We start from the raw sequence: 27,408 nt of genomic DNA, 5'->3' as shown, positions 1-27,408 counted from the left end.
TCCGCCCCGGAGGCCCGCGCCGCGCGCCGAACGCCGGCTCCTCCCCCGGAGCCTGCCCGCGGGGCTGGTGCAGTCGCTTCGCCTCAGGCCGTGCCCGGGCCCCAGCCAGCCCGCCATGGAGGGGGATGTCCCCGCCGCCGCCGCCGCCCGCTACCAGCCGGCCAGCCCCCCGCGGGACGCCTGCGTCTACAACAGCTGCTACTGGTGAGGGGGCGCGGGCGCAGCCCCCGGCATCCCGCTCCCTCGGCCTCGGCGTCTCGGCCGGGCCCCGCCTCTTCGCGGCCCCTCCCTGGGGGCGCTCTGGGTCTGGTCCGGCGAGGTTCCCGCGTGGGGGCTGAGGGAGCGGGAATGGCAGCCCTCGTCCCTTGAGAGGCGCAGGCACGGGGCGGGGGCGGGATTCCCAGGAACGGTAGGGCCGGTGGTGCATTACTGACGCCCGAAGCAGTGCCTGGGGGCCAGGAAAGGGGAGTTGGAGGCGGAGGGTGGAGCGCAGAGAGCCTTTGCGGATTATCCTGCTGAAGCCTTTGTGGTTTCCCCACTGATGTGAAAGGTCATTTTAATTTTAGGAAGAGAATGGGAGAACGGAGATTTTGCAGTAACTTTCCCAAGGTCATCGGCTAATAGCCAGGAATCCAATTCAGGCCTTCTTGTACCAGAAACCATGAGCTTAACCACCATGTTGCCCTGATCGTGCCCATTATATTTACATAGCACTTGCTGTATGCCACTTTTTTGTTTGTTTTTTTTAAGATCTTATTTATTCGTGAGGGGGGGGGCAGAGACACAGGCAGAGGGAGAGACAGGCTTCCTGCGGGGTGCCCGATGTGGGACTCGATGGATGGATCCCAGAACGCCCGGCAACAACCACTGAGCCACCCAAGTGCCCCCCCAAACACTGTTTTTTTTTTTTTTAAGATTTATTTATTCATGATAGACATAGAGAGAGAGGCAGAGACACAGGCTGAGGGAGAGGCAGGCTCCCTGTGGGGAGCCCGATGTGGGACTCGATGGGTGGATCCCAGAATGCCCGGCAACAACCACTGAGCCACCCAGGTGCACCCCCAAACACTGTTTTTTTTTTTTTAAGATTTATTTATTTATTCATGATAGACATAGAGAGAGAGGCAGAGACACAGGCAGAGGGAGAAGCAGGCTCCATGCAGGGAGCCCGACGCGGGATTCGATCCCGAAACTTCGGGATCGCCCCTGGGCCAAAGGCAGGCGCTAAACCGCTGAGCCACCCAGGGATCCCCCCAAACACTGTTTTGATTGGCTTATGTAAACCAATTCATTTGAGCCCCACAATTACCCTGCGGGGTAGGTGTTATTGTTACCCCCGTTTTAAAGATGACAACACCGAAGCACAGAGGGTGCAACTAATTTGCATAAGGCCATCCTGTCTAGTAAGTGAAGAAATGGGGATTTACCTGCAGGGTTTGGCTCTGGAGTCCACACACTATCCCCTTGGCCTAGGCCACCTGTGTGACCCGATCACCACTCCTACCTCCATCTTTTTCACTGGTACACTTGAGTAATTAATGACTTCTTCCCCAACTTTCAGTTGCAAAAGAAACCTTAGGCCCATCTAAAACTACCTTTTCCTCCTTTAGCTGGCGGTCAAACCATGTCACCAATTTACATCTGTTCAGCTCTGACTGCATGTCAGGGCCAGTGCCAAGTGTTTCCATCCATGGCTCCGAGATAGGTTCTGTCATTTACCTCATTTTATTAACGAAAAGACTGAGCCACAGACAGGCCATGTCCAAGATCACACATGTAGCAAGAGGCAGGGCTGAAATTGGAACTGTAGTACAGGAGTCCATGATTCTTAAAGACCTAAATTACCTTACCTTACCTCTCACCTAAATCCTATTAGTTTTTGTCCCTAGCACCCATTCATTATTTTACTTGTTCATCTGATGTTTATTAGGCATGTGGACTGTGTGATATACAATTGTGGGCACTTGGGAGACAGCAGAAAATAGATTCCCTAGTTAAGATCTTATGGTTCTTAATATTTTGGTTCAGGGAAAGCAGGCAAAACCACGTAAAACCATGTTTGGTGTTAAGTGCTATGAAAAAATAAAGCAAGGTAAGGGATGGTGACTCACTATTTCATAATGGATATTTAGGGAAGGCGTTGTTGGTAAAGTGGTATTTGAGCAGAGATCTGAAGAAAAAAAACGGGTGGGAGCTTTGTGGATATTGGAGGAAAATCATCCCACTGCAGGGGAGCAGTGGTGCAAAGGCTCTGAGAACGAAGTGTGCAGGAGTATTCTAGGAACAAGGTGGCTGGTACAGCGAGAGTGCAGTGGTCTGCTGGAAGAATGGTCGGGAATGGATATCTCTTCAATAGATGGCCTCCCTTAATTAAGTTCCTTCAGCTGTGGGCTGAGCCCTCCTGGGCTGTCAGGGGCCTGTTCCAGCCCTTCCTTATAGGACTCTGCCCAGATCTCTTTCCTATTCCCTCAGGTCCTAAACCTTAACTGGCTTCACACTGCTAAAAGCCGTTCTAAATTCAAATGAGCCATAGAATCACTTGGGAGCTTGTAAAGCTTGCAGATCTTAGGGTCCCACTCCAGAGAGTCTGGATGTGTAAATAGTACAGTGGAGGAGTCTTACGTTTGTCCATTGATCACGTTTTCAGGAATATAGGCATAAACAGTAAAGTCTGTCTCCTGAGCATATTCAGAGATCTGATCACTTGTGTTTCTGCAATCTTATTTTGAGCCTGCCTTCTATGTCCTAACCCAGGGTTTCTCAGCCATGGCTTTATTGACATGTGGAACATGCTAATGTTGTGGAGGGCTATTCTGTGTATTGTAGGGTATGTAGCAGCATCCCTGGCCTCCACTCACTAGAAGCCTGTAGCACCCCGCCCCAATTTGTGACGAGCAAAAACGTCACCAGATAGTGCCAAATGTTCCCTGGGGGGCAAAATTGCCTCAGTTGAGAACCACTGTTCTATCCTGTTTTAACCTATCAGATAGTGTACCTTATTATGCTTGCTCCTGCAGGTTTTTATAACTTGGAATAAATGCCTCCTCTCTGTGTCTTTTAGCTTCTGTCAGATGTTGTTTATCTGTTCAGACCCAGCTGAGTGTAATAGTGGTAACCAGTATTTATGTGGCACTAGGTGGTTTGCAGAACATGTCTGATTCTTTGTACTCTTCAGATGTTGGTTGAGCTCCTGCTGTGTGCCAGGGATCCTTACCTTCATGCTTCTCTGATCTCAGCCCATCACCAGTAACCCTTGCAGAATCTTGACCTTAATGCTGCGTTGTTAGTCTTTCTGCTACAACAAAGTAATCAACCAGTAGGTTGGAACATTATTATCACAACCCCCCCCTTTATAAAAAAGATTTAATTTATTTATGATAGGCATAGAGAGAGAGAGAGAGAGAGAGAGGGGCAGAGACACAGGCAGAGGGAGAAGCAGGCTCCATGCCAGGAGCCCGACATGGGGCTCAATCCCGGACTCCAGGATTGCTCCCTGGGCCAAAGGCAGGCACCAAACTGCTAAGCCACCCAGGGATCCCCCCCCTTTTTAAAGAGGTGCTAGGACTCATACCAAATCTGGGCTTCTTCCTATTCCACCAGTAACCCCAGCATTTCCAAGTATAAGTACCCCCCCCCCCAACCTTTTAAAAGTAGGCTCCGTGCCCAGAGTGAGCCCCATGCAGGGTTTGAACTCATAACCCTGAGATCAAGGCCTGACCTGAGATCAAGAGTTGGATGCTTAACCGACTGAGCCACCCACCCAGGTGTCCCCAGGCCCCCTTTTTTTAAACGTCAAGTTTCTTGAGATCCTCTTACATGTTATTAATTGTACTCTTGGGAAAAAAATTGATAATAAAAAGGGGCTACAGATTCAGTGACTCTTAGTTTAAATTTTTATTTCTCTTTGTAACATTCACACATATTTGAAAGATAATAGACAAAGTTTGTCCAGCCATGTACATATTCAGCCTGCCAACAGTACTTGGGGTACACACAGATTCTTAAAATCTTTGTGTTAACCCTGTGCCCGTCCTTAGGCCTGGGGGAAAGGCAACACAAGGAGAAACCACTGACCTATATGCCCTCCATCTTCCTGTGCCCCTCAAAATCAATGACGCTTCCTTCTGTGCATCTTTTATGGCCTTCTACGATGCTTGCTTATTTATGGATCTGTATGTCTTCTCTCACTGTCTGCAAGCTCTAATTTATCATTACATTCTCCAACCACTTAGCATGGTGCTTTTATATCATGGGCTCTTGATGTCTTTGATCAACTCAACAATGTCTAGAGGCTGGACAGACATGTTTTCTAAAAATGTGGTCTTAGAACATCCAGGTTTTTTTTTTTTTTTTTTTTATTTATGAGAGACACACACAGACACATAGGCAGAAGGAGAGGGAGAAGTAGGCTCCATGCAGGAGCCCAATGTGGGACTCGATCCCGGGTCTCCAGGATCACGCCCTGGGCTGAAGGCAGCGCTAAACCACTGAGCTACCAGGGCTGCCCAACATCCAGGTTTTTAAAAATGTAGCTAATACATGTCATATGTCATGTCGAAACTGTACCTTTTTGCTTACCCCATACTACATAGCCTATGGAAGTAGTAGCAGTTTCCTGTTTTTACCTCTGCCACTACTTTTTCTGTTAAGATTTCTTAGGTATCTTATAGAAAAAAATCATAGGAAAAAAAATACACTTCATTTCGGTACTTTAAATGTAGTCGTACAGGTAGACAAGGTCAAAACTGTGCATTGAACGTGTGTCATAAAATGGTGGTAGTCCTTAGTGCCGTGTATGCCTTACTTTATTTTCAAGTGGCATAGTGTAGGTGTTTGGAAATTAGACTTTGACAGATTGAGTCATGAGTATGAGCAGAATGTTGATGCAGGTTGTTTTGAACGAAGGTGCTATGTGCCTCATTGAAAAAAAATAATCCAGGGGCTGAGCTGTGAATACTGCCAGCAGTGAATGTTTTTACCTGTGTGGGAGTGTGCCTGTGGCCACCAGTGTGGCTTGGTTTGATGCACTTGGCATTGCTTAGGTGGTTCTGACTACTGCTTTAAATATCTAAAGGCCTGTCATAGAGACATTTATCTGGGGCTGAAATATAGGAAGGTGGATTTTAATTCAGTATGAAAAAACTTTCTAAAAGTCAGGACCTCTATTGTACCAGAGGGATGCAGGGAATCCCACTCAGAGTCTCTCTCCAAAAGAATTCCTAGGCATATCATGTAACTGCCCTCAGTCCTTTCCAGCCAGAAGCCCTCCTACCCAAAATATTATTCTTGCCCCTTTCCTAAGGGGAGCAGTGAACCAATATTAACTAAAATTTTTCAAGTGATTAAAATATGATTATCCTCATTTTACAGATAAGAAAACTAGATACTCAGGTCAAGATGTTCAAAGCTTCTTACCTTGTTTAAGTGGCTGAGTTGGAATTCCAGCTGTGTCTCGAGTCACTGGATCCAAAGCTGTGGAGTATTGATGTAGCATTTTATCAGTTATAAAATGCCTCCATTTGCAAACACTGCTGGGGCAGGTAACAACTGCTGTGTTTGGAGACAGCTTAGCACACAGTATAATTTGGGTAATACTTTGTTGGGGATATTTTAGAGAAGGGTCAGGCATCAGCTAGTTATTGAATGAGGTGGTGTTTAAAATCTCTTCCAACTTTTTAATATCCTCATCAGTCTTCTGTTCAAATTTGAAAGACGCAGAGAGTCATTGTATAATTATGTTGATGAAACTATTATTTTATTTCAGTGAAGAAAATATCTGGAAGCTCTGTGAATACATCAAAAATCATGACCAGTATCCTTTAGAAGAGTGTTACGCTGTCTTCATATCTAATGAGAGGAAGATGGTAAGTTGGTGACTGATTGCAGAAAGAGAACAAGAGATTTAGGGTGATAGTAGAAACTAAATATAGTCAGTGCTGTCCTAACGTGCTTTATAAAATAAAATAACATTTTAAAGTTTATTTTTGAATGAGATTTTTTTTTTCCCCTCATTTCAGGGCACAGTTGAGTTAGAAAAGTTAAGTCCCTTATTTGTAGGTCAAGAAATAGATGATGGTGTATTTACACAAGTTAAAGCTTTTTAAATTCCTTAGACTAGAGCCATGTACTCTCAGGTTTGAAGTAAACATGTTTTTGTCTCTGGAGTTTAAATAAAATTATGATAAACTTACATGAATTATTAAAAAAGCAAACCCTTAAAAAAAAGCCCTTAATATTTTGTAAAGCACCTTTTAAAATTTTTTTTTAAAGATTTAGATTTTTAAGTAATCCCTACACCCAATGTGGGGCTTGAACTCACAGCTCTGAGATCAAGAGTCACACACGCTACCAAATGATCCATCCTGGAGCCCAGCTCACTTTTGTAAGCATCATCTCATGCTGATGGAACCATGATAAAGTAGGCAGGGTTCAGATGGCTGTTTCTGTTTTATAAAGGAGGAGATAGAGACTCAGGGAGCTCCCATAACAATCTGGGAAACTAAGACTTGAGAATCTGCCAGGTCTTCTGATTCCCTGTTGAGGTCTCTTTGTACTCTTTAAAGAATATCAGATAATGAATTCTTGCATTTTCATTGTTAAGAATGCTTGGAAGAAAAAAAAAAAAAAAGAATGCTTGGAAGGATTTAGATTTCTTCATTCACATTGATTGTTAGTTGCTTAGAAATATTTTATATTTTATTTATTTTTGAATTTTAAAAAATATTTTATTTTAATTTTAATTTTTTAATTTTTTAATTTTTTTTAAGAATTATTATTTTTTTAATTTTTATTTATTTATGATAGTCACACAGAGAGAGAGAGGCAGAGACACAGGCAGAGGGAGAAGCAGGTTCCATGCACCGGGAGCCCGACGTGGGATTCGATCCCGGGTCTCCAGGATCGCGCCCTGCGCCAAACCGCTGTGCCACCCAGGGATCCCTAAAAATATTTTATTTATTTGAGAGAGAGAGAACATGGTAGAACATGAGTGGGCAGGGTGGAGCAGAAGAAGAGGGAGAAGCAGATTCTCCACTGATCAGGGAGCCTGACTCAGGTCTTGATCCCAGGACCCTGGGATCATTACCTGAACCAAAAGCAGATGCTTAACTCTCTGAGCCACCCAGGCACCCCTATATTTTATTTATGTGTTGCTTTAAGGGAGATAGTAATGGTTTAACTGAAGTTGTGGCTTATGAAATTGATTATATTTTGTAGATACCTATCTGGAAGCAACAGGCAAGACCTGGAGATGGACCTGTGATCTGGGTAAGATGGTTAACACATAGAGCCTCTGGTGCATTAGTACTTGTAATCCCTGAGTGGTCTCTATGTTTTGGTAAAACAAAGATGATAGGGCAGTAGAGAATGGCTGTCATAATTATTGGTAATTGACCTCTTGGGAATAGATGTTCTTTTGTCTAGGGTAGTACTTACAGACATGTTTTCATTTAATTTTATTCTTATAGGAAAAATTTTATTTATTTTTTAATTATTATTTTTTCAGTGAGCTCTATGCCCAATGTGGGGCTCAAACTCATGACCACAAGGTCAAGAGTTACATGCTCTAGCAACTTAGCCAGCCAGGCACTCCGTAAAGATTTTAAATCGCTGATGGGGCAAATATATTTGTCATCTCCTAGACTATTATCCATTTAACACTGGAAGGAACTTTAGCAATATCTAGTACAGCTGCGCATTAGAATTATCTGGATATCATATTAAAAATACAGGTTTCTGATTTAATCGATTTAGAGAAGGGCTTAGGAGTTAATATTTTTAGCAGACTCCTGAGTGACCCTGACTAGCATTTAAAAAACCCAGATGTACAACAACCCTTTCATTTTTCAAGTGAGGAAACGAGCCCAGAAGACAAAGCAAGAAGCTCAGAGTTATCTGATTAGTGGCAGGACTGCATCTTAGGCTAGGGCCCTTTCCAGTACACATGTATGTGTTACTTTAACCTGTTCCCTTGAATAATTGTCTATGCTAATAACATGAAGATAAAAGAAAAACTCCATTTGTGATAATGTAATGAACATCTTGTTTCTGATACTTACTTAAAATAAGTATCACTTAAATTGCCTTCATTCATTCACTCATTTAACCTGTATTTATTGAGTGCCTATCATATGCTAGGCATAAAATAGATGAAAGTCCCTGGCCTCACAGAGCTCATGTTCTTGCTTCCTTTACCAGCAGGTAATTTGCTATGCTAACATTAAATCCCAAATCTCAAATTGGGGGTTAAGTCCCAGTCCTCCCATTGGTGGCAGTGTGAGCTGGGCATGTTATTTACCCTCTCTCTTCAGTGTCCTCTGACCAGTGGCATTGTAAGTATTAAGTGAGATAATACATGTAAGGCATTATTCTGGTACCTGGTACAGTGTCTGGTACTGGTACTCAAGAAGCATTAGCTTTTCTTGTTAGCAACAATGGCTACATAATCCCTATTGCAGACTGTCCATGTGTCCTAGAAGTCATCCCCATTGCTGAACCACTCAGCTGACTTTGAGTCCTAGTCTTTCTTCTCGTTTTAGAGAAATGGCCTGTAGTCATGTCCCCCTTACCCAGCATCTCATGGCAGCCCAGAGTGGGGACTCCTGTTGCAAGAAGTCTCCCAGCACCCTCCAGCAGATGTGTCTTTGCCTCACTGCTGCCCTGTGGTAGGAAATGAGGACCTTGAGTGGATAGAGACACCCAGTCCCAAGAAGCTGATCGCCTTCTAGGTGGCGTTCCCTCCCCCTAGCCCAGCTTGGTCTTGTCCTGGCATCTGGGCAGGCGCTGAACCCAGCTCAGTGAGGCTGCTGCTTGATCTGGATTCCTTGACTCCATATCTGTGCTATAAAGGCAACATGGAGTTGAGGACTGCTTTCCCTGTCCATTTCACCAGCCATCTAGGATCTAAGGGTATGGACCCAAACTAACTGGGAGGTTGTGGATATTCATTACATATGCATTTTTGGCAAGTTGTACTATCTTCCTGGAACACTTTCTCCTCAGGCAGGATTCAGCCGTGGCAGCCTTTCCTCTGTGAAACTCTCCTTGGCTTTTGGGCCCCACTCCCCTCCATTTCTGAGTTGGCTTTTAAAAAGCATTTACAAAAAAAAAAAAAGTGTTTACTAACAATCTCCGTAATTGTCCCAGCAACAGTCTGAGGTAAACACTACACTTATCTCAGTTTATAAAGGAAGAAGCTCAGGCTGGAAGGGGAGAGGCTGAGGTTTGACCCCAGTGCCCTCTCGTGAAGCCACCTGCTCTCTGCAACTGTCACACTGTCCTGTAGCCCTTACTAGTTCCCAGTCTGCTCCATGAACTCCTCGAGGGTCAGAACCTACCTTTATCATCTTTGCATCTTTATTTCAGTAACAATTTCCCACAAGTAATAGAGAGTAGGCATGTCGAAACCACTGTAATAATGAGGTAGAAAGTGTCAAGAGAGAAACAGATTTTGGATAAGGCAGAGACTTTCTGGTAGGAAGTGGGAGACTCGTGGAGAGCCAGCATGCAAGGGATGGATGTGGGGAGAGAGGTGGAAAGCTTGCTGCAGAAGGACGGGAAAGACATGGACACGCCCAGTGAAAGGAGGATGCTTTTACTTTATCTGGAAGGTAGCATGCATTAAGGGGAATGCAGGGTATAAGCATTCATTTCTGATGCTACTTCTGCTTTACTAAGGTAGCATTGGAGCCAAGGAAGCTCTTTGGGCTTTGATGGCACAGCATCTCCAGTCTTAATTAATCACCTCCACCCCATCATCTTAGAGTCGATGAAACAACATTAGAGAAAGTGCTCTATAAGCTCTGAAATAGTAGAAATATAAGGTGGTGTTACTAATGTGGTACTAATGTGATTGAGCCTTTTTATTTCCCAGTCATGTTCTCTGTGAAAGCACCTTCCTTCTGAGGGACTCAGAGCATCAGACTGCCCTCATGCCCCTTGATAAGCTTCCTGATGTCCTCCCTTCTAGCCATTAACTGGTGTCGGGCAGTGCCCAGCATCAGGGACTGGGTGTGGTGCATCACGCCGAGCTGCACAGGAGAAGCTGTCTTCATCTCTCCCTTAATGGCTGCAGAGTGGGGGTTGGCTGACTTAAGAACAATATTTAAAAGTCCTTTCACATTCCAGGCTAGCCTGAGAAATCCTTTTTGTTAATGATTTGGAGGATATCCTTGCATACTTTTTTCTCTGTATTCATATGGATGTATGTGTTCTTTGGAATGCACATGTATGTCTTTGTATACATAAAGCTTTTACTAAATAGTACATATTTTGGAATTTACTTTTCCCATTCAACTATGTAACATGTCCCGTTTTTCCATTTTCTACATAAATTTACCTATTTTTTTTTTTTTTTTTTTTTTTTTTTTAGTGGCTGCATTGTGGTTTATTTCTCTTGTGGTGGACTTTGTTTCTGAATTTTCACTATTGTAAATGGTGCTGCAGAGATTTTCTTTGTTTATATACTTTTATATGCATATTGCCGTTTTTTTCTGTAGGAATGGTTCCTAGAAGTGAAATTGCTACATCAAAGGGTATACATCTAATGCATATGAGCATCTTCACTACTTAAGTGTTCCCTGTCACTGGACATTGAGTCTTTTTTTAGGGTTTTGTGTTTGCTTTGTTTTTTACTATTTTGAGAAGGGTTATATTAATCTTGTAATCATTTTTAATGGTTTTACATATATATGTGTGTGTATATATGTACACACACATATATACACATATGTATGTATATTACTGTGACCTTGGAATTCACCATCATGAGGTAATTTGGTTAACTTTAGCAACTTTTACTTCTAGGATTACCATGTTGTCCTGCTTCATGTTTCAAGTGGAGGACAGAGCTTCATATATGATCTTGACACTGTCCTGCCATTTCCCTGTCCTTTTGACACTTACGTGGAAGATGCCTTTAAGTCTGATGAGGACATCCATCCACAGTTTAGAAGGTGAGGGGACTCAGAATGGCTTTACCTACTTTCTCAAGTTAGACCTTGACAGCTGTACAGAGAGTTTGTATGAGTGTATGAGGGAACTTTTCTGGGTTTTTTTGGGGGCATTTTTTTTTGCAAAGATCACTTGTTTTGGTATCACCATTGAGTTGATATTTGAAAATGATGTGCTACATAGAAGACTCAAAATGTTTCAAGGTTTTAGAGGTTGTCCAATATATAAAAGCTTGGCATTCTTTTAAAAGAGATCCCAAACATTTTCTGAAAGCCATTTTGGGGATTTCTCTCATACGTGTGTATGTGGGTGGGTGAGCAGTTGTGGGTTGTGGCTTTAATGATGGCAACATTGAGATATCTGTGATGGCAGCAACTGAACATTAGGCCCCCTACCCCTGATGTACAACTGAGCAGATAAAGGCACCCAGATGTATTTCTGTGCCTGTGTAGTGTTGGATTTCAACTGATCCTTTCTTGTGGCTTTTTTAACAGGTGGTAAAGCTGCATACATACTTGTGTATTACTGATAGTAATAAATACTGATACTGATAGTACAAAAATGCCTGGGTACTTTTTTGTATGACATAGAAAATGAGTCTGTCTAAAAATCGAGGAGAATTTTACATGGAACTTTCCTAATGGGAGCAAATATTGTTTTATCTGCAGGAAATTTAGAGTGATCCGTGCAGATTCGTATCTGAAGAACTTTGCTTCTGACCGATCTCACATGAAAGATTCCAGTGGGAACTGGAGAGAACCTCCTCCATCATATCCCTGTATTGAAACTGGAGGTGAGCCTCAAATGCCTTCTTAGAAAGCTTTCTGGTCACTGTACAGATCAGTGCCCCTTAGCCAGGGACAGAAATCATGTGTTACTCTTTGTATGAAACTCCTTGAGTCGTAAGAAGGTAGCAGCGAGCACAGATGTACGCATTTGTTAGATTTGGGAATTGAAGCACAGAAAACAGGAGTGGAAAGCAGAAGAGCTCATAGGGGAGGGGAGAGGTGTTCAGGAGCAGAACCATGACACTTGCACACCACCAGGGTGTTAGGTGTGCCTACTGCTACAACACTGCACTTCAGGTCTGCATAGCACCTTGCTATTATGGAGTTTCACATTAGGGCCAAAGTCCCTATGGCATTCTTGTGGTATGTGAAATGTCATTTCCCTGGCTCTGTGATAAATCTACAGTAGAAGGAAGTGAGAGCCAGCAGGTTTTATTGTACCACTCATCTCATTTATGTGCTTTTAGGCATCAGTCCAATTAATAATTTTCTGAGATTTAAGTAGATAAAGAGTTCTTCACCCCATTACCATTGTTTGGCATTCCACATGAGTTTGAAATGTTATTTACGATTATAAGTAATTCGTAGCATTGCTGTTTCTTGGTGAGGTCATCCCATCCCAGGGGATGGGACCTTCTGTGTGAAAGTGCTTTGTACATGTACAACATGCCAGAAAAATAGGACTGTAGTGTTTGGAGTTCAGCAAGGAAGAAAGTAAATATATTTGGTGTATTTGAACACTGGAAGAGGATTCAAACTGATTTTTTTTTATTTTTTTGTTTTTTCAAACTGATTTTGGAAGGCTCTCTGTGAGAAGCTCTCTCTCATGAATTTAAACATTTATATTGGAGCTGCTTTTTGGCTTACCAGCCTGTTTGCTATCCTCAGTGCTAGAATTGGGATAGCTTCTAGGTTAGAGGGCATCGTAGATCTTCCTTTTAATCTCAGGCAACCTGCCATATAGGTTGTGGTCTGGGAGAGCATGCCTTCAGCCACCCCCATTTCTCTTTTAGACATCAGCATCCAACGCAGAGCCTAGCACATAGCAAGCACTCAGTAAACACCAGCCTGTCAGCCTGGCCCCTCTTTGAGTCATTCCTTTCAGTTTTGATGACTACCGCCAGTAGATGCTATTTTGTGCCAGGCTTTGGTGCCAGCTGCTTTTCAAACTAGTTTGATATAATTTTTACTGCAGCTCAGGGACACTTTATTTTCCTCATTTGATAGATGCATAAAGTGAGGTGCATGAAGATTAGGCCCTTTGCCTCAGATGCATAGCTAGGCAGGATGGGGGGAGGGGATGCTGGTGTCTGTTTCTACCCTGTGTGTAGCTAGTTCATCAGGGATCTCCTGAACTTGAGATTGAAACTAAAAGAAGTCTCCTCTGAAGTGTGGAGCAAGCATGAGTTTCCCATCTCATAATTTCACCACACTATAATGTTCTTTCATGTAGTAAACTCATTACTTCAAATCCTGTGTTTATCAAGGAATATATTTGAAGTCAGGATAAGTGAGAATTACCTTTAGCTAATTCATAATGTTTTATAAAAAATAAGGTTAAAAAAGCAGTTCCTGGGATGCCTGGGTGGCTCAGCGGTTGAGCGTCTGCCTTTGGCTCAGGGCATGATCCTGGAGTTCCAGGATTGAGTTCCACATTGGGGTTTCTGCATGGAGCCTGCTTCTCCCTCTGCCTTATGTCTCTGCCTCTCTCCGTGTGTCTTTCATGAATAAATAAATACAATCTTAAAAAAAAAAAAAAAAAGGCAGTTCCCTCTGTCCCCTGCATTCAGTGGTGGGATTGACTCTTAGGGCTTGAAATTTAGTACATTTGATGTTTCAGACATTAGGGTTATATGTTTAATAATTTTGGTGGCCAGGTGTCTGCATGACCACTATTTTCAATTCAGCATTTAGTGTATTTTAAAGAAAGGATCCCCCAACCCCCTGCCCCGATGAGAAGGAAACTGAAATTTATAGTTGTAATACCTTGCCCTGAAGAATCAGTTCCAGCATTGGCCACCAATGGGTCAGTTTTTAAAGACATTTCCTGTCTTGGGCTGAATTTTAGAGTACACCAAATTCCCTTCTCTCTTTCTGAGTCCTTTCTTGCCTCTTGCCTGCATATACATCTCATTTTCTTCCAAATGTATAGTAACACTGGCTAATTTGAGCCAAGCTGGAGGACCAGTGTTAGGTAAACAGAAATGTTATAGTGCCTCGTGGGGGAAATTAGAGACAGATGTCTATTTGTTATACCTTGACCTTTAAAAAATTTTTTTTATTTTGTTCTTAATACATTGATCTTTTTATTTTTTTTATTTTTTATTTTTTTATTTTTTTTTTACATTGATCTTTTTAGATAGTAAATGGCTGCATATAGTAATCATCTTTTATTTAATTACATTAAAAAGTCTTAGAAAACAAAAAAAAGGGGGGGAGGGAACGTCTTAGAAAACAAATGTTGTATTTCAGAAGTTGGGATTTCCTTTTAAAGCAGTTTGTTAGAAATTTTCACAGACTTACTGGCCTATGTGGAGTCTGGCACCTACCCAGGTTAGCAAGAGCTTCCACCCCATATTTCTTGACAGGTGGCTGTCTTCCCCTTATTTCTGGTTATGTGATAATCCTGCACCTTAGCAAAAGTTCTGTGTTTGCTGATTATCTAGGTTTTTTGTTACAGGGGGTTTAGCAACCCTGTTTCTAGTTTTCTACATCCTAAGTGCTTACCTTCACTTTTGAGAGAGAGAGTTGTGGGGTAACCTATACTAGATTTATGTGTTTCTACCTTTAGTTGTTTAAAGGCACCTCTCCTTTGTTTTCTGCTTGTGTGGGTTCTGATCTCGTATTTGTTTCTCTGTGTTCCCTTTCAGTATTTTTAAAGGTTTTTAGCGTTTCAATTATGATGGACTGTCATGTAGTTTCCTTTAGGCTTAGTTCACTTGAAGTTTGTTAGATCCATAGATTGGTGGATTTATAGTTTTCATCAAATTTGTAAACATTTGGCCATTATTTCGTCACACACATTTTTTTTTTTTTTTTTAGTGTGGAGAATTGAAATCATATACCAGACTAGACAAAATAGTATATCAGACTTTGAATAGTTATCAGCTCATGGCCAATCGATTCATTTGTATTCCATTCACTTTTGCCCTTCTCTTATTATTTTGAAGCTAATCCCAGATACTATGTCATTTCAACTTTCAATATTTCAGTATGGATCTCTAAAATATAAGGCTTTCTTTTAAAAAAAAAAAATATGATCAGGGCAGCCCAGGTGGCTCAGCGGTTTAGTGCAGCCTTCAGCCTGGGATGTGATCCTGGGGACCTGGGATCGAGTCCGACATCGGGCTCCCTTCATGGAGCCTGCTTTTCTCTCTGCCTGTGTCTTTGCCTCTCTCTCTCTCTGTGTCTCTCATGAATAAATAAATAAAATCTTTAAAAAACAATAAAAAATAAAAAAATATCATTGTACCATTATTACAGCTAAAGAATTTAGGGATCCCTGGGTGGCGCAGCGGTTTAGCGCCTGCCTTTGGCCCGGGGCGCGATCCTGGAGACCCGGGATCGAATCCCACGTCAGGCTCCCGGTGCATGGAGCCTGCTTCTCCCTCTGACTATGTCTCTGCCTCTCTCTCTCTCTCACTGTGTGCCTATCATAAATAAATTAAAAAAAAAAATTAAAAAAAATAAAAAAAAAATAATAAAAAAAATAAAGAATTTAATAATTCTTTAAAATCATCATATATCTAGCCAGTGTTCAGATTCACAGTTATAAAGTCATAAAGTCATCATCTTTTTGTTTTGTTTTTCTTTAAGATTTTTTAGTAATCTCTATATCTAGCATGGGGCTTTAACTCATAACCCCAGGATCAAGAGCTCATGCTCTACTGACTGAGCCAGTCAGCTGCCCCCATATCTTTTATTATACGGTGTGTTTATCTGAATCAGTGTCCAATTGAGATCCCTACATTGTGTTTGGTTATGTCTCTTAAGAGTCTTTTTTAATATATAGGTTCCTTGCCCAACTTTTTTTTCTTACAACTTATTTGTTGAAGAAACTGGATCTGGGAGAAACAGTCTGGATTTTGCTGATTGTGTCTCTTGTGTAGCCTCTGAATTTCCTATAATTTTGTAGTTGAATCCAATAAATTGGTAGTTTGATTATTCATGCATTTTTTTGTTTTTTTAAAATTTTATTTAAAATCAGTTAATTAAAAAAAATCAGTTAATATATAATGTGTTATTAGTTTCAGAGGTAGAGCTTAAATATTCAACAGTTGCATATAACACTCAGTGCTTATTACATCAAGTGCCCTCCTTTATGCATTTTTCTTTTAAGTTTTTATTTTGAAATAATTTTGGACTTCTAAAAAATTTGCTAAAACACTGTAGTGTTTCCATATACCTTTTACTCAGATTCTGTCTGCTGATGTTGAATTTTTCATAACCATAGTGTAATTCTGAACCAAGGAAATGATGTACTTGATATAAAAATATTGATCCAGTACTGTTGACTTATAGACCTTACTTAAGTTTCGCAAGTTTTCCCACTAATTTCTTTATTCTGGTCCAGAATCTACCCCAGGATATTCCATTCTGTTGTCCTGTCTCAGTCCCCTTCAATCTGTAACAATTTTTTTCTTTTTCTGTTCTTTTATAACTTTTACACTTTTGAAGAGTACTGGTCAGCTATTTTGTAGAGTGTCCCTCGGTTTCGGTTTTTGTGATGTTTTGTCATGATTAGATTGAGTTACGTGTTTGAGACAAGACTACTACAGAAGTGATATTGAACACTTCTCCATTTGAGTAATTTCCCCTACTTTTGGTCTTCTGGATGTTTTTATTGTATTTTCAATGGACATTTCTTTCATAAATTTTTTAGATTCCAAAATGAACCTGAATGATTTTATCAGTATGGATCCTGAGGTAGGATGGGGAGCTGTCTACTCCCTATCTGAATTTGTACATCGGTTTGGCAGTCAGAACTACTGAACTTGACATCTGGATGGAGATCCGTGGAGAAATTCTAGGACACTAACAGTTCATCCCTTCATTTGGGACAGCAAACACTATGGTACATTTGGCTTGGAATTATATTTTCTTCTTTTAATTCAGTTGAGTTGAAACATGAGTGAACAACAACAACAAAAAAATTTTTTTTTGATATGTCACGTTGAAACTTGATGTAGTGCATATTTGTTAAGATATTCCAACGTTCATTTGTTAAAAACATGTGATGACTTATGCCAGTAATTCCTTTTGTTAAGATAGATGTGTGGACTTTGTTCTGGATGTTTTGTTTCTTTCCAGCTACACTGTAAGCTCCTTGAGGGCAAGGCTGTGGCTCATTGCTCTGTGAATCCCTTATGCCCCTAAAAGGTGCCCATAAAATGTTTGCTAGTGATTGTGCTGCTGCTTAAAGGGGGCTGGTACTGTGAGCTGAATCAGCAATAAGTATTAGTCTTTTTGGACTATTATGTTCTTAAGAAAAGATTGCAGCCCTCTCAGATTTGAGTGTTATTTGGCCTAATTTATATATGTTTTTAAATAAAATTGGTTTAAAAGTAATTTTGTTTTGAAGATATTTATGTCACCTTTCCTGAGATACCCAGGAATACTTCACTTGTAGACAGGAACCATTGTTTTAAAATACATGTATCAGGGGGCCGGGCCGGCCGCGCAGGCGCGGTCCCCAGCCCCGGTAAAAAAAAAAAAAAAAAAACATGTATCAGGGTGCCTGATGGCTCAGTCGGTTGAGCATCTGCCTTTGACTTAGGTCATGATCTCAGGGTCCTGGGATTGAGCCCCAGGTTGGGCTCCCTGCTCAATGAGGAGTTTGCTTCTCCCTCCACCCCGCCTCCCTGCTCATGCTCTCCCTCAGTCTCTCAAATAAATCAAATCAATAACATCTTTTTTTTTTAAGATGTTATTTATTTATTCATGAGAGACACAGAGAGAGGCAGAGACACAGGCAAAGGAAGAGGAAGGCTCCGTGCAGGGAGCCTGATGTAGGACTCGATCCCGGGACTCTGGGATCATGCCCCGAGCCAAAGGCAGATGCTTAACTGCTGAGCCACTCAGGTGTCCCTAAATAAATAAAATCTTTAAAAAAAAATATGTAGCAATCTTCCTTCTTGAAGATGTTTTGGAAATTTGTCTTTCATAGTATAATTCCAAGTAAAAGACATCTGGCATTAAACCAGCTTATAATGTTAACTCTCATATATGTCTCCACGATTCTACTGTAACAGTAGAGCAATTTCAGAAATGAGCAATTTCTGAAAGCAAGGATGTTCAGGGTTTTGATCTTAGATGAGTTTCGCTTATGAGAAACTTTCATTTAATGTAGATCCTCTGCCTTGTGCTATGGAGGGACAATTGCATCATTACTAAAGAATCAATCAAAGGAAATGTCATGTATCCATTTAGTTCAGCCAACCAGGAGGATTCTGGGAGAAAGTGAATGAACCTTGGTAAGAGGAATACAAACACAACCTCTTAAGTTATTTTATAATTTAGATCTAATTATAGACCTCGTACTTACATATCTTTGTTGACTTTTAGGTGGTCATTTAAAAAGCATGTGGCTAAAATGAAGATAAATTTTGGCAGGCTGTACTATGGAAATACTTTGTCTTGAGTAGAAAGTTTCTGACTTTCTGATTGTTTCTTACAATCTGATTGTAATCTGATTTACAAATTGCATTTTTGGAGGGTCTTTTTTTTTTTGCCAATTTATGAGCAGGTTTCCAATCTGGTATTCATAATTGTGTCTAGTACAGATGAATCAGACAATGTGTGTGTAGGAGTTTGAGCTTTGCAGCCAACTTGTTTTGTAATTGAAAACCCCTTCCTTTTAGCCAGTGTAGGGAGCAAGGTTTATAGTTTTAAGCTTGTTAAAATGTCTAGTGGTCAAAATCTTGAGTTGGTAGAAGTGAAAGAGGACATTTGTTTTTTTTCTACCTACCACTCCCCACTTCTATAGCTCCTTTTGGGAACTCTTCTTTGCACATTTCGTATAGTCCTGGTGGCCTGTATTTTAAGGCAAATGGCTTAAGCTGGGCCGGGCTTAGAGCCCATCCCTGGACAAGTCTAAGAATGACCTGTCACAGAATTCTCTGGATTTGCTGTATTGACATTTAAAGACCAAAAAAATTCTCTACGAGGAATGCTAAACTAGGGGCCTGGGAGGGCCTGGGAGTTTGGGGCTTATGGTGCCCAGGCCGACTGCTGCTAAAGGGCTCCATTGCAGAATGCAGCCCAGCAGAACTGAGAGCAGAGCAAGAGCTCTAAAGGCATTTCTGAGTGCCTGGATCTTTCTGTTGCTTCAAGCCAGCCACAACTTTGGAACATCCCAGTTACATAAACCAGTGGATTCCTTTTCCTCCAGCCCATGTGAGTTGGATTGCCGTCAGTTTTAACCTAAAGGTAGGTTCCCTTGCAAGATTTTTCTTGAAAAGTTGTTTATCAGGAACTGTACTTTTATCTTTCTGTGCTTAATTGTTGTTTGAGGTCAGAGTTGCTTCTCTTTATACTCAACATGTGTGAGAGAACTAAAGAAATACTGATAAATGCTTGTCTGTTTGGAAAGAGGAACTTTCAAGAAAAGCAGTCGACTAAAATAGAATTTGCGAGTTGACTATGAAAATAAGAGAAATGAAGTATCTCTGAGAATCTGATATATGTTAGAGTGGGGGCAGGTGGGGATACCACAATGCAAAACGGCTCACAGTGCAGTAGAACTGACTATATCTGATTGGAGATGCGACCGTGGCTTGTAAGAAGGATTATGTCTTTCAGAAGAGGGGTTGGTTAGCAATGGAAGTAAAGGCGAACTGTTTTGTGTATGTGGTTTTCTGAGTAATTTTTAATTAGTTATTTTATTTTATGTATTTATTTTTTTTAGAGATTTTATTTATTCATGATAGACACACAGAGAGAGGCAGAGACATAGGCTGAAGCAGGCTACCGGTGGGGAGCCTGATTAAGGACTCGAACCCAGGACATTGGGATCACAACCTGAGTCAAAGGCAGACACTCAACCACTGAGCCACCCAGGCATTCCAAATTAATTATTTTAAAAATAGATGGTACATGCATATTGTATACAGTTAAAATATAGAAAAGTATATGGTAAGAAGTCCTGTATTTTAATTTTCAGATTTCTTTCTCCAGAAACAATCTGTCTTCAGTTTCTTCTGTGTTCTTCCAGGAATTTTTATGTCCATGTTAGCATATAGGTTTTATACGTGAATTTCTGTTGTGGCTTTTTTTTTTTCCCCCACAAGTAGTAACATTCTTTTTTTTTTTAATTTTTTTATTTATTTATGATAGTCACACACAGAGAGAGAGAGAGAGAGGCAGAGACATAGGCAGAGGGAGAAGCAGGCTCCATGCACTGGGAGCCCGACGTGGGATTCAATCCCGGGTCTCCAGGATGCGCCCTGGGCCAAAGGCAGGCACTAAACTGCTGCGCCACCCAGGGATCCCAAGTAGTAATATTCTAAACATTGTTCTTCATTTTACTTTTTTTTTTTTTTAATATTTTATTTATTTATTCATGAGAGACACCTGAGAGACACCAGAGAGAGAGAGGCAGAGACAGGCAGAGGGAGAAGCAGGCCCCAGGCAGGGAGCCCGATGTGATCCTGGGACTCCAGGATCACGCCCCAAGCCCAAGGCAGACACTGAAATGCTGAGCCACCCAGGCGTCCCTTCATTTTACTTTTTAAAGTTAAAATAGTTGGATATTTTCTAATCAGTACATGTTGAACTTCCTCATTCTTTTCAAAGGTTATATTGTATTCTGTGGTATGCATGGCCCATAATTTTTCACAGTCCTTTTTAAGTTGTTTTTAGTCTTTTGGTATGACAAAACTGCTTGAAGGAATATTTTTGTCTATGTGTCTTTATAAGTTTCTGAGATAAATTTTGGAAGTGTAGACTGCTAGATGTCCCAGTGAATGCATGGTTTTGTTTTGTTTTGTTTTTCCTGAAGAAGGGACTGGCGAATGTTTTCTATAAAGGGCCAGATAAATGCTTCAGGCTTTGCATGCCGTAAGGCCTTTGCTGTAACTGCTCAACCCTGCGTTTGTAACTGGAAAGCAGCCATAGGCAATATGGAAATGAATATATGGCTGTGCTCCAGTAAAAACTTTTATAAAACAAAGGGGACTTGAGGGTTTGACCTTTGGGCTATAATTTGCTGTCCCTTGTTCTAGAGAAAGCGTTGTCTCCGGTGTATGGCTGATCTGCCAGGGACTACAGTTCCCAGATTCCTTTGCAGCAAGGTGTGGTCATGTGATCAGGTTCTCACCATTGGAAGGTAAGGGGCTGATGTGGGAAACACTGGGTAGGCAGTGCCTACCTTTTCTACCCTGCCTCCTGATGAATGGCTGAGGACTAGAATGACCCCCTCAGAAGCTACCCATTGAAAAATAGCAGAGCTGCCATCAGCCTGGATTTTTGAATGACCCTATGGAGCAGAGTCTCATGTCTAACTTGAAATAATGTGGAACTGATCCTCAGAGACAAACTGGTATATTTCTTTAAGTCACAGAATTATTGGTGAGTCTTGATTTAGCATTTAGCCTTCCCTAAATAATAAAGTGCCCATTCAGGTACTTGTGGGACGGTATTTTTGACTGGATCAGAAATTGTGATGTTCCATGTGGAGTCAGATCCTCTTTGTACTTTTGCCCACTACCCCCTCGATGTCCTGCAGTGTTTGTGGAATTATTGCCCTTCAAAGAATGTCCGGGAACACCGAACACAAATGTCCATTCATACCTCTTGTTTTGCAAGAGGTTGGGAGCCTTGTGGGAAAGATGCCAGAGGAGCCCTGTTTTCATATATGGTTCATCTGTGTTCAGGCCTGTCTGATGGCCTAGGAGTCCTGAAAGCAATCCTTGCTAGATGACAGAAAAACAGGTTCCTGAGAGAAGATGACACCTGAGTGGGAGACATGTGGCTGAGTAGCTCAGACTGAACGATGAGTGGAAATTAGGGGAATCACAGGTGGCAGTTACAGTGGTGCCTTCCTACGACTGCCCCCTCACAGCGTACTCTGGCCCCACTTCCCCCACATTCTTGAAAGCCCCATCTTCTGGGAAAGAGAGGAAGGAACCATCATCAGAGCTCAGCATGGCTCTGTGGGAACCTTGCAGGGAGCTGGTCTTGGGTGGGTAGAGATCAGCAGTCTGACAAAGGATGGAGTTTCAGTGGTTGAGTGCTGGGCTCAGAGCACCGAAGCTGGAGCATGATGAAGCCTGAAGCCTGAGGCTTTGATTCTCTGTGAACCCCCATTTCATCACGACTTTGAAGTAGAAAATGACCTTATATGGGACTCAGGAGCTGGTGGGGGCTTGAGTACACTCAGCTTATAATAGTGAGCGCCCCCTGGTGCTTTGCTGGAGAATGCTTTTCTAAAAAGCTGGACTTGGTGAAGGTATGCTTAAATCATCAAGATTTGGGATTACTATAAATGTAATGGGTTTGGATTTACTAGTGGTTGGAAGCCTGGGACATACCAGATATATACCATTAAGGGAAAAGGAGGTCGTACTCATTTGCCTTGAGTAAATTTTGGAGAACAGGGGTACAAGAAGTACAAGAAGGTACTTTGCAAAGCCTGTTCTACAGAAATCTTTCGATAAAGACTTGGCACTTAAAAGATTGCATTTTGAACAAACATGTAAGCCCAACTAAAGAATTGTCCTGTAATTACTTAAAAGGACCTTGAAGGAAGGAAGTGACTATTGTAGTACAGACGCGATAGAACCAGAAAATGCGGAAATATATGAAGATCCCTAGGATCAGAAAGAGAAGTCTAGCCTGAACCAGAGTTACTCACTTAGCTCCTCTCTTCAGGGGTTACCATCAGGTCTCTAGTGAGGACTTGCTGGAGACTCATACCAGCACCTGCTGCTGCTTCTGTGTGGTTGGCAGCAGGTAGATAGGTTTGGTATAGAGTACTCATTATGGAGGTGAATGACAGTCTCTGCAAACAGGTCCTTCTGTCACCTTCATAGAACACCGAGGTAAAGAACACTGAGGTAAAGAACCTCTCCAATTATGACAGCAGTGAGTATCCAGGCTGAGTGCTGGAGCTATTATTTAGTCCAGCACCCGATACTCATGGTAAGTAGTATGCTAAGTAGTCCCCCATATGAAACTGTCTTGCAGAATGAGACACATGGTGGATGCTCAGTAAACATTTACTGAAGAAACGAATGTATGTTCATGAGGTTGTCTCGATGTGTTTCTGTCAGTGGTAATTATAAAATCAATGAGATGGTTATGTAGTTGTGCACCTAAGGCAGCTGTTGCCAGTTGATGAGTTTGAATTGGGTCAGGGGCCACACAACTGACACCAGCAGAGTCATTTTTCTCTTGGTGAAGAAAGGACAAGAATGTTCTGTGGGAGGGCTTCTCTCTGGGTCTCCTTTTGCCCTTGGTCTCACTGTGCTCCCTCCCAGTCTTGTGTATAAGGCTTGTTGTCTGTGCCAGTTCTGAGAGGATTCACAAGTATCTCTAACTCATTAGAACATTCTGTTGAGGAATCTACTTCCTTGTGTGCTGTGGCCGAGGGACACAGAGGAGAGGGGACAGTATCCCTGGATTTCAGGGTAAGTTGAGCCTGTTGTACTATATCAAGGGGCCTGTGGTCTCCATCTCCCAAATTCGTATGTTGAAATCCTAACCCACAAAGGTGATGTGGTATGAGGAGGTGGGGGCCTTTGAGAGGCGATTCATTCTTGAGGGCAGAGTCCTCATGAATAAGGTTAGCACTTTCAGGAAAGAGATCCCAGAAACCTCTCTAGCCTCTCTCCGTGTGAGGACAGGATGGTAAGTCTGCAGCCAGTGAGCTGACCCGGCCATGCAGGTGCCCTGATTGGTCTTCCAGCATCTAGAACTGTGAGCAAGAACTTGTTTTTAAGCCACTCAGTCTGTGGTATTTTGTTAGGGCAGGCTGAAAGGATTAAGACCAAGAATTCCTAACCTGCAGTCCCAGCACATGCTGTGTGTGGCTGTATGAACACATTTTTCTGGAGAGAGGACCCATAGCCCGTATTATCTGTTTATCCATTTAAAAATATTATCATTTTTACTTATCGAGGGGCTCCTGTGTGCCATGCTCCAAGTTAGATCCTGGTAACTGAAACCAGAATAGCACCTGCCCTCCAGTTGTTTATGGGCTGACTGATGGTAGAGGCTGATGTCAACCAAACAATCATGCAAATGACCACACAGTGGCAGCTGCGCACTATGCCATTGAGGAGAGGCAATAGCTCCGTGAGGTGAGAGAAGCATCTGGTTAAAGGAGTGAGGAGGCTTCCTGGAGGAGGTGTTTTATCCATCCAACAGATGGCTCCTACTCTGCCAAATACTTCCTGCCCCGGTGATTGAGCGGTGAAGAAATCAAAGCCCCTGAGCTCACAGAGCCTATACTCTGCTGGAGAAGACAGACACCGAACATGTAATGTACTATGTGTAAAAAGGTGGTTACCATTTACTGAATTGGGGAAAGATTGAGGGTGGAGCATTTTGGGGGAGGAAGATCAGGAGTCTTATTCTGGACGTATTAAATCTGAGATGCCAGTTGGATGTCTGAGAGGAGATGTCAAATAGGAATTGGGTAAAGAAGTCAGATTCAAGGATGAGGTTCCGGCTGACAATATGCAACTGGGAGACAGACATCAGATAGTATTCGAGGGCACTGGGCTCAGTGAGATCATGGAGATGCTGGGTGTAGATGGAGAAGAGGTCTGGGGACCTAGCCCTGGGGGCTTTTACATTTAGAGGTCAGGAGAGGAGGAGGTCCCAGAAACAGAGAGGATAGGGGAGCAAGGGGAGGAGGAGAAAACCAGGAAAGCCCAGGGGAGAAGTGATTCCAGAGGGAGAGAGGAATCAGTCTGGTCAGATATTGCCGATCAGTGGAGTCAGCTGAGGACTGAGGTACTGTTGGCTTTGGCAACACGGAGGTCTTCAGAGCAGTTTCAGTGGTGTGATGGGGATGGAAGTAGTTGAATGGATTCAGAAGAGAACAAGAGGAAGGAGGCAGAGTACTATGATAAAGGGAGCGGAGAAATGGGGCAGTGCTGAGGGGGAAGGGGGTCATGGAGAGACTACTCTGTCCCTGGCCCTTGTGCAATTCTTCCTTTATGAACAGATGAACCATTTCTACCCCTCCAAAGAGCGCTCAGATGACATCAGAGACCTCACCTCCCTGCCTGCTGTCTTCTCATGCAGGGCTAACACTACTCAGCTCTTGCTCCAGGGCTTATTCCCTATGACTAGATCTGTCCCATGGCTTGTACTTTTTTTTTTTTTAAGATTTTATTTATTTATTCATGAGAGACACAGAGACACAGGCAGAGGGAGAAGCAGGCTTCCTGTGGGCATGCCAATGCAGGACTTGATCCCAGGACCCCGGGGATCATGATCTGAGCCAAAGGCAGATGCTCAATCACTGAGCCACCAGATGTCCCTATCCTGTCTTTCTTGAGCATCCACATGGAGGAAAGAATGCTGGATGGCCTGCAGGGATATTTCATCCTTGGCGCCAGCCCTAATAAGACTCCCTGCTTTTTTTCTTGTCTCCTTCCCACCTTGCAGTCTATTATCTCCACCAAGCAGCCAGAGTGGTCTTCTAAAAATACAAACCAGAGCACCTCACTCCCCTGCTTTAAAACAACAAACCGTCACCACCACTACTCTTAAAGTGGCTTCAACATGAACTTAGATAAAATCCACTGTCGTTTCTAAAGCCATCAAGGCCCCTTGTGATCTGGACTGTGGCTGCCTGTGTGGGTCCAGCTCCCCAAATCCCTGTCCTGCCGTCTCCATGAAGTTTCTGTTGTGGGCCAGGCCTAGCTCATTCCTTCCTGAAGGACCTCACATTCTGCTTGCTCTGACTTGCCCCTTCCTTCCTGTGTCTTCTCTGGGCTGACTGCTCCCTGATATTTAGGTCCCAGCTCCGAGTCTGCTAATCCAAGCTGCCTGACCAGGCGAGGTCATGTCATTTCATCACTTCTTTCCTTCATAGCTGTTGTCGCTAATGGAAATGACCTTGTGTATATATTTATTTAAGAGCCTGTTTGCTACCTCCCTTCCCCAGACTGTGGGTGCTGGCTCTGCCTTACTCAACGCCAACAGTGTCTGGCCTGGTAGGTACCCAGCAAGTATTCCTCGACTGTTTCATGAAGGAACAATTCCTGTTGCCAGCAGGGTCTGGAAGATCAAGCCACCCAACCACTGGTTTCTGGATAAAATGCCAGAAAGGTGCTGCTAAGTTCTTGGTCTTTGGATTCCTTGCTCCAACTAGGTTCTGTTCCTTTTTAGATCATGTGGTCCTTGGCCACATAGCTTTCTTTCACAGACTCTGGGCTCCAGACCTTCCTCTTTCACCTCTGTCTGGAGGGCATGTCACACATGACTTCTTCAGGTGGCCAGGATGGTTGAGAGGTGATTTTATGAGCATCACCCATACTATACTCTCAGTGGAGTCCTCCCTCCACAAATGTACTTGAAAAACACCTTGTCCTGCATCTGGCTGTAACAGTGGGGTCTCAGGTGGTGTCCCCCTCTCCTCTGAGCTGACCACACACAACCTGGCACCAGAATGGGCTATCTCCTTCACCCTCTCAGCCACAGATAATGTGGCTCTGGCCATGAGCTACAGCAGGCGTCTGTTGGGGCCAGGCTTTTAGTAATATCCATTTGTTATCAAGGGAGCACTCACAGCTGAAATTCACGTAGAGTCAACAGGCAGGCTTTCCTGAGGTTTCCATGGGGCCCTGGAGTTTTAGAGCAATTTCTGGGAAGAATATTGGAAAGAAATTGAGGGGCAAAATGTTAATACAGTCACACTGCTCTGGCACACACCATTTCTAGAATCATGGGTGATGGGTGAGTCACTCCCCACTCAAGGCCCACAGGATGCAGAACTGTTGTGATCTCTTTAAGGCCAGGTGTGGGGGAGGCCTAATTCCTGCACTCAGAATACAAGAAAAATTTAGGTTTCAGTCCTTAGTCCCCATCACAGCTGTGCTTTTTGTTCATCACTTGCTGTGTTACCTTGAGGAAGTCACTTAACCTCTCTGGGCCCTTATTGCTTCACTTATGGTTATTCTGAGATTGTGTGTGTGTGTGTGAGAGAGAGAAAAGTTTTTATACTCTGAAAGGTAAAGTGTTTTAAATTGCTAACACTCACTTCATGCCTAATATGTGCCCTGTCTTTTTCTTAATCTCATTTTAAAGGGATCCTTTTGCTTTCCCATCCTCTTGGATCTATCATTTAATGACTTTGCCACCTGTTGGACTTCTAGGCATCTTGGAAACTTAAAGGCAAGTCAACCTCAATGGATATTTATCTTTAAAAATGACCTATAAAAATACTCTGACTTAGTAATTCCCCATGTAGGGATTTGTCTTCCAAATACACTGCACATATGTGAGCTATGGATAAACAAGGTTATTCACTGTACACATGGATAACAACCCCACCTGGAATCCACCTGTAGGCCCATTCACTGGGGACTGACTGAATGAATTGTAATCCAGCTGTAGTGGAAAATATTATGAAGCTGTAAAAATAAACGAGCAAGGTTCTTCCTCAAGCTGAGTGGGGATGTTTTTATTCTGTTATGTTCACTCTTATGTTACATTC

At 42.5% G+C, this 27,408-nt stretch overlaps 1 protein-coding gene across 3 annotated transcripts; it reads left to right on the top strand.

Annotated features, from left to right (window-relative positions):
- NTAQ1 (N-terminal glutamine amidase 1) lies at positions 1-27,358 on the top strand. 3 transcript variants are annotated; one of them, XM_025993416.2, is made up of 6 exons: positions 1-204; positions 5,765-5,864; positions 7,216-7,266; positions 10,804-10,952; positions 11,619-11,743; positions 20,960-27,358. In XM_025993416.2, the coding sequence occupies exons 1-6, from the start codon at positions 116-118 to the stop codon at positions 20,986-20,988; spliced, it is 543 nt and encodes a 180-aa protein (XP_025849201.1). In that variant the 5' UTR covers positions 1-115; the 3' UTR covers positions 20,989-27,358. The 3 variants fall into 3 exon arrangements, with proteins under 3 accessions (XP_025849201.1, XP_072590078.1, XP_025849200.1); XM_072733977.1 differs by having other exon boundaries at positions 27,000-27,237; XM_025993415.2 differs by lacking the exon at positions 20,960-27,358 and adding an exon at positions 16,621-17,306 and having other exon boundaries at positions 2-204.
- Positions 27,359-27,408: the final 50 nt, after the last annotated feature.

The sequence above is a fragment of the Vulpes vulpes genome, chromosome 13 (genome assembly GCF_048418805.1).
Source record: "Vulpes vulpes isolate BD-2025 chromosome 13, VulVul3, whole genome shotgun sequence".
Classification (NCBI taxonomy): Eukaryota; Metazoa; Chordata; class Mammalia; order Carnivora; family Canidae; genus Vulpes; species Vulpes vulpes.
This window is presented reverse-complemented; position numbering and strand designations above follow the sequence as displayed.

Excerpts from the sequence above, each read along its gene's own strand:
- NTAQ1 (XM_025993415.2), top strand. The coding sequence starts at position 116 with ATGGAGGGGGATGTCCCCGCCGCCGCCGCCGCCCGCTACCAGCCGGCC. Across the intron at positions 205-5,764 it reads GTCTACAACAGCTGCTACTG|TGAAGAAAATATCTGGAAGC; the intron begins GTGAGGGGGCGC and ends ATTTTATTTCAG. Across the intron at positions 7,267-10,803 it reads GAGATGGACCTGTGATCTGG|GATTACCATGTTGTCCTGCT; the intron begins GTAAGATGGTTA and ends TTTTACTTCTAG.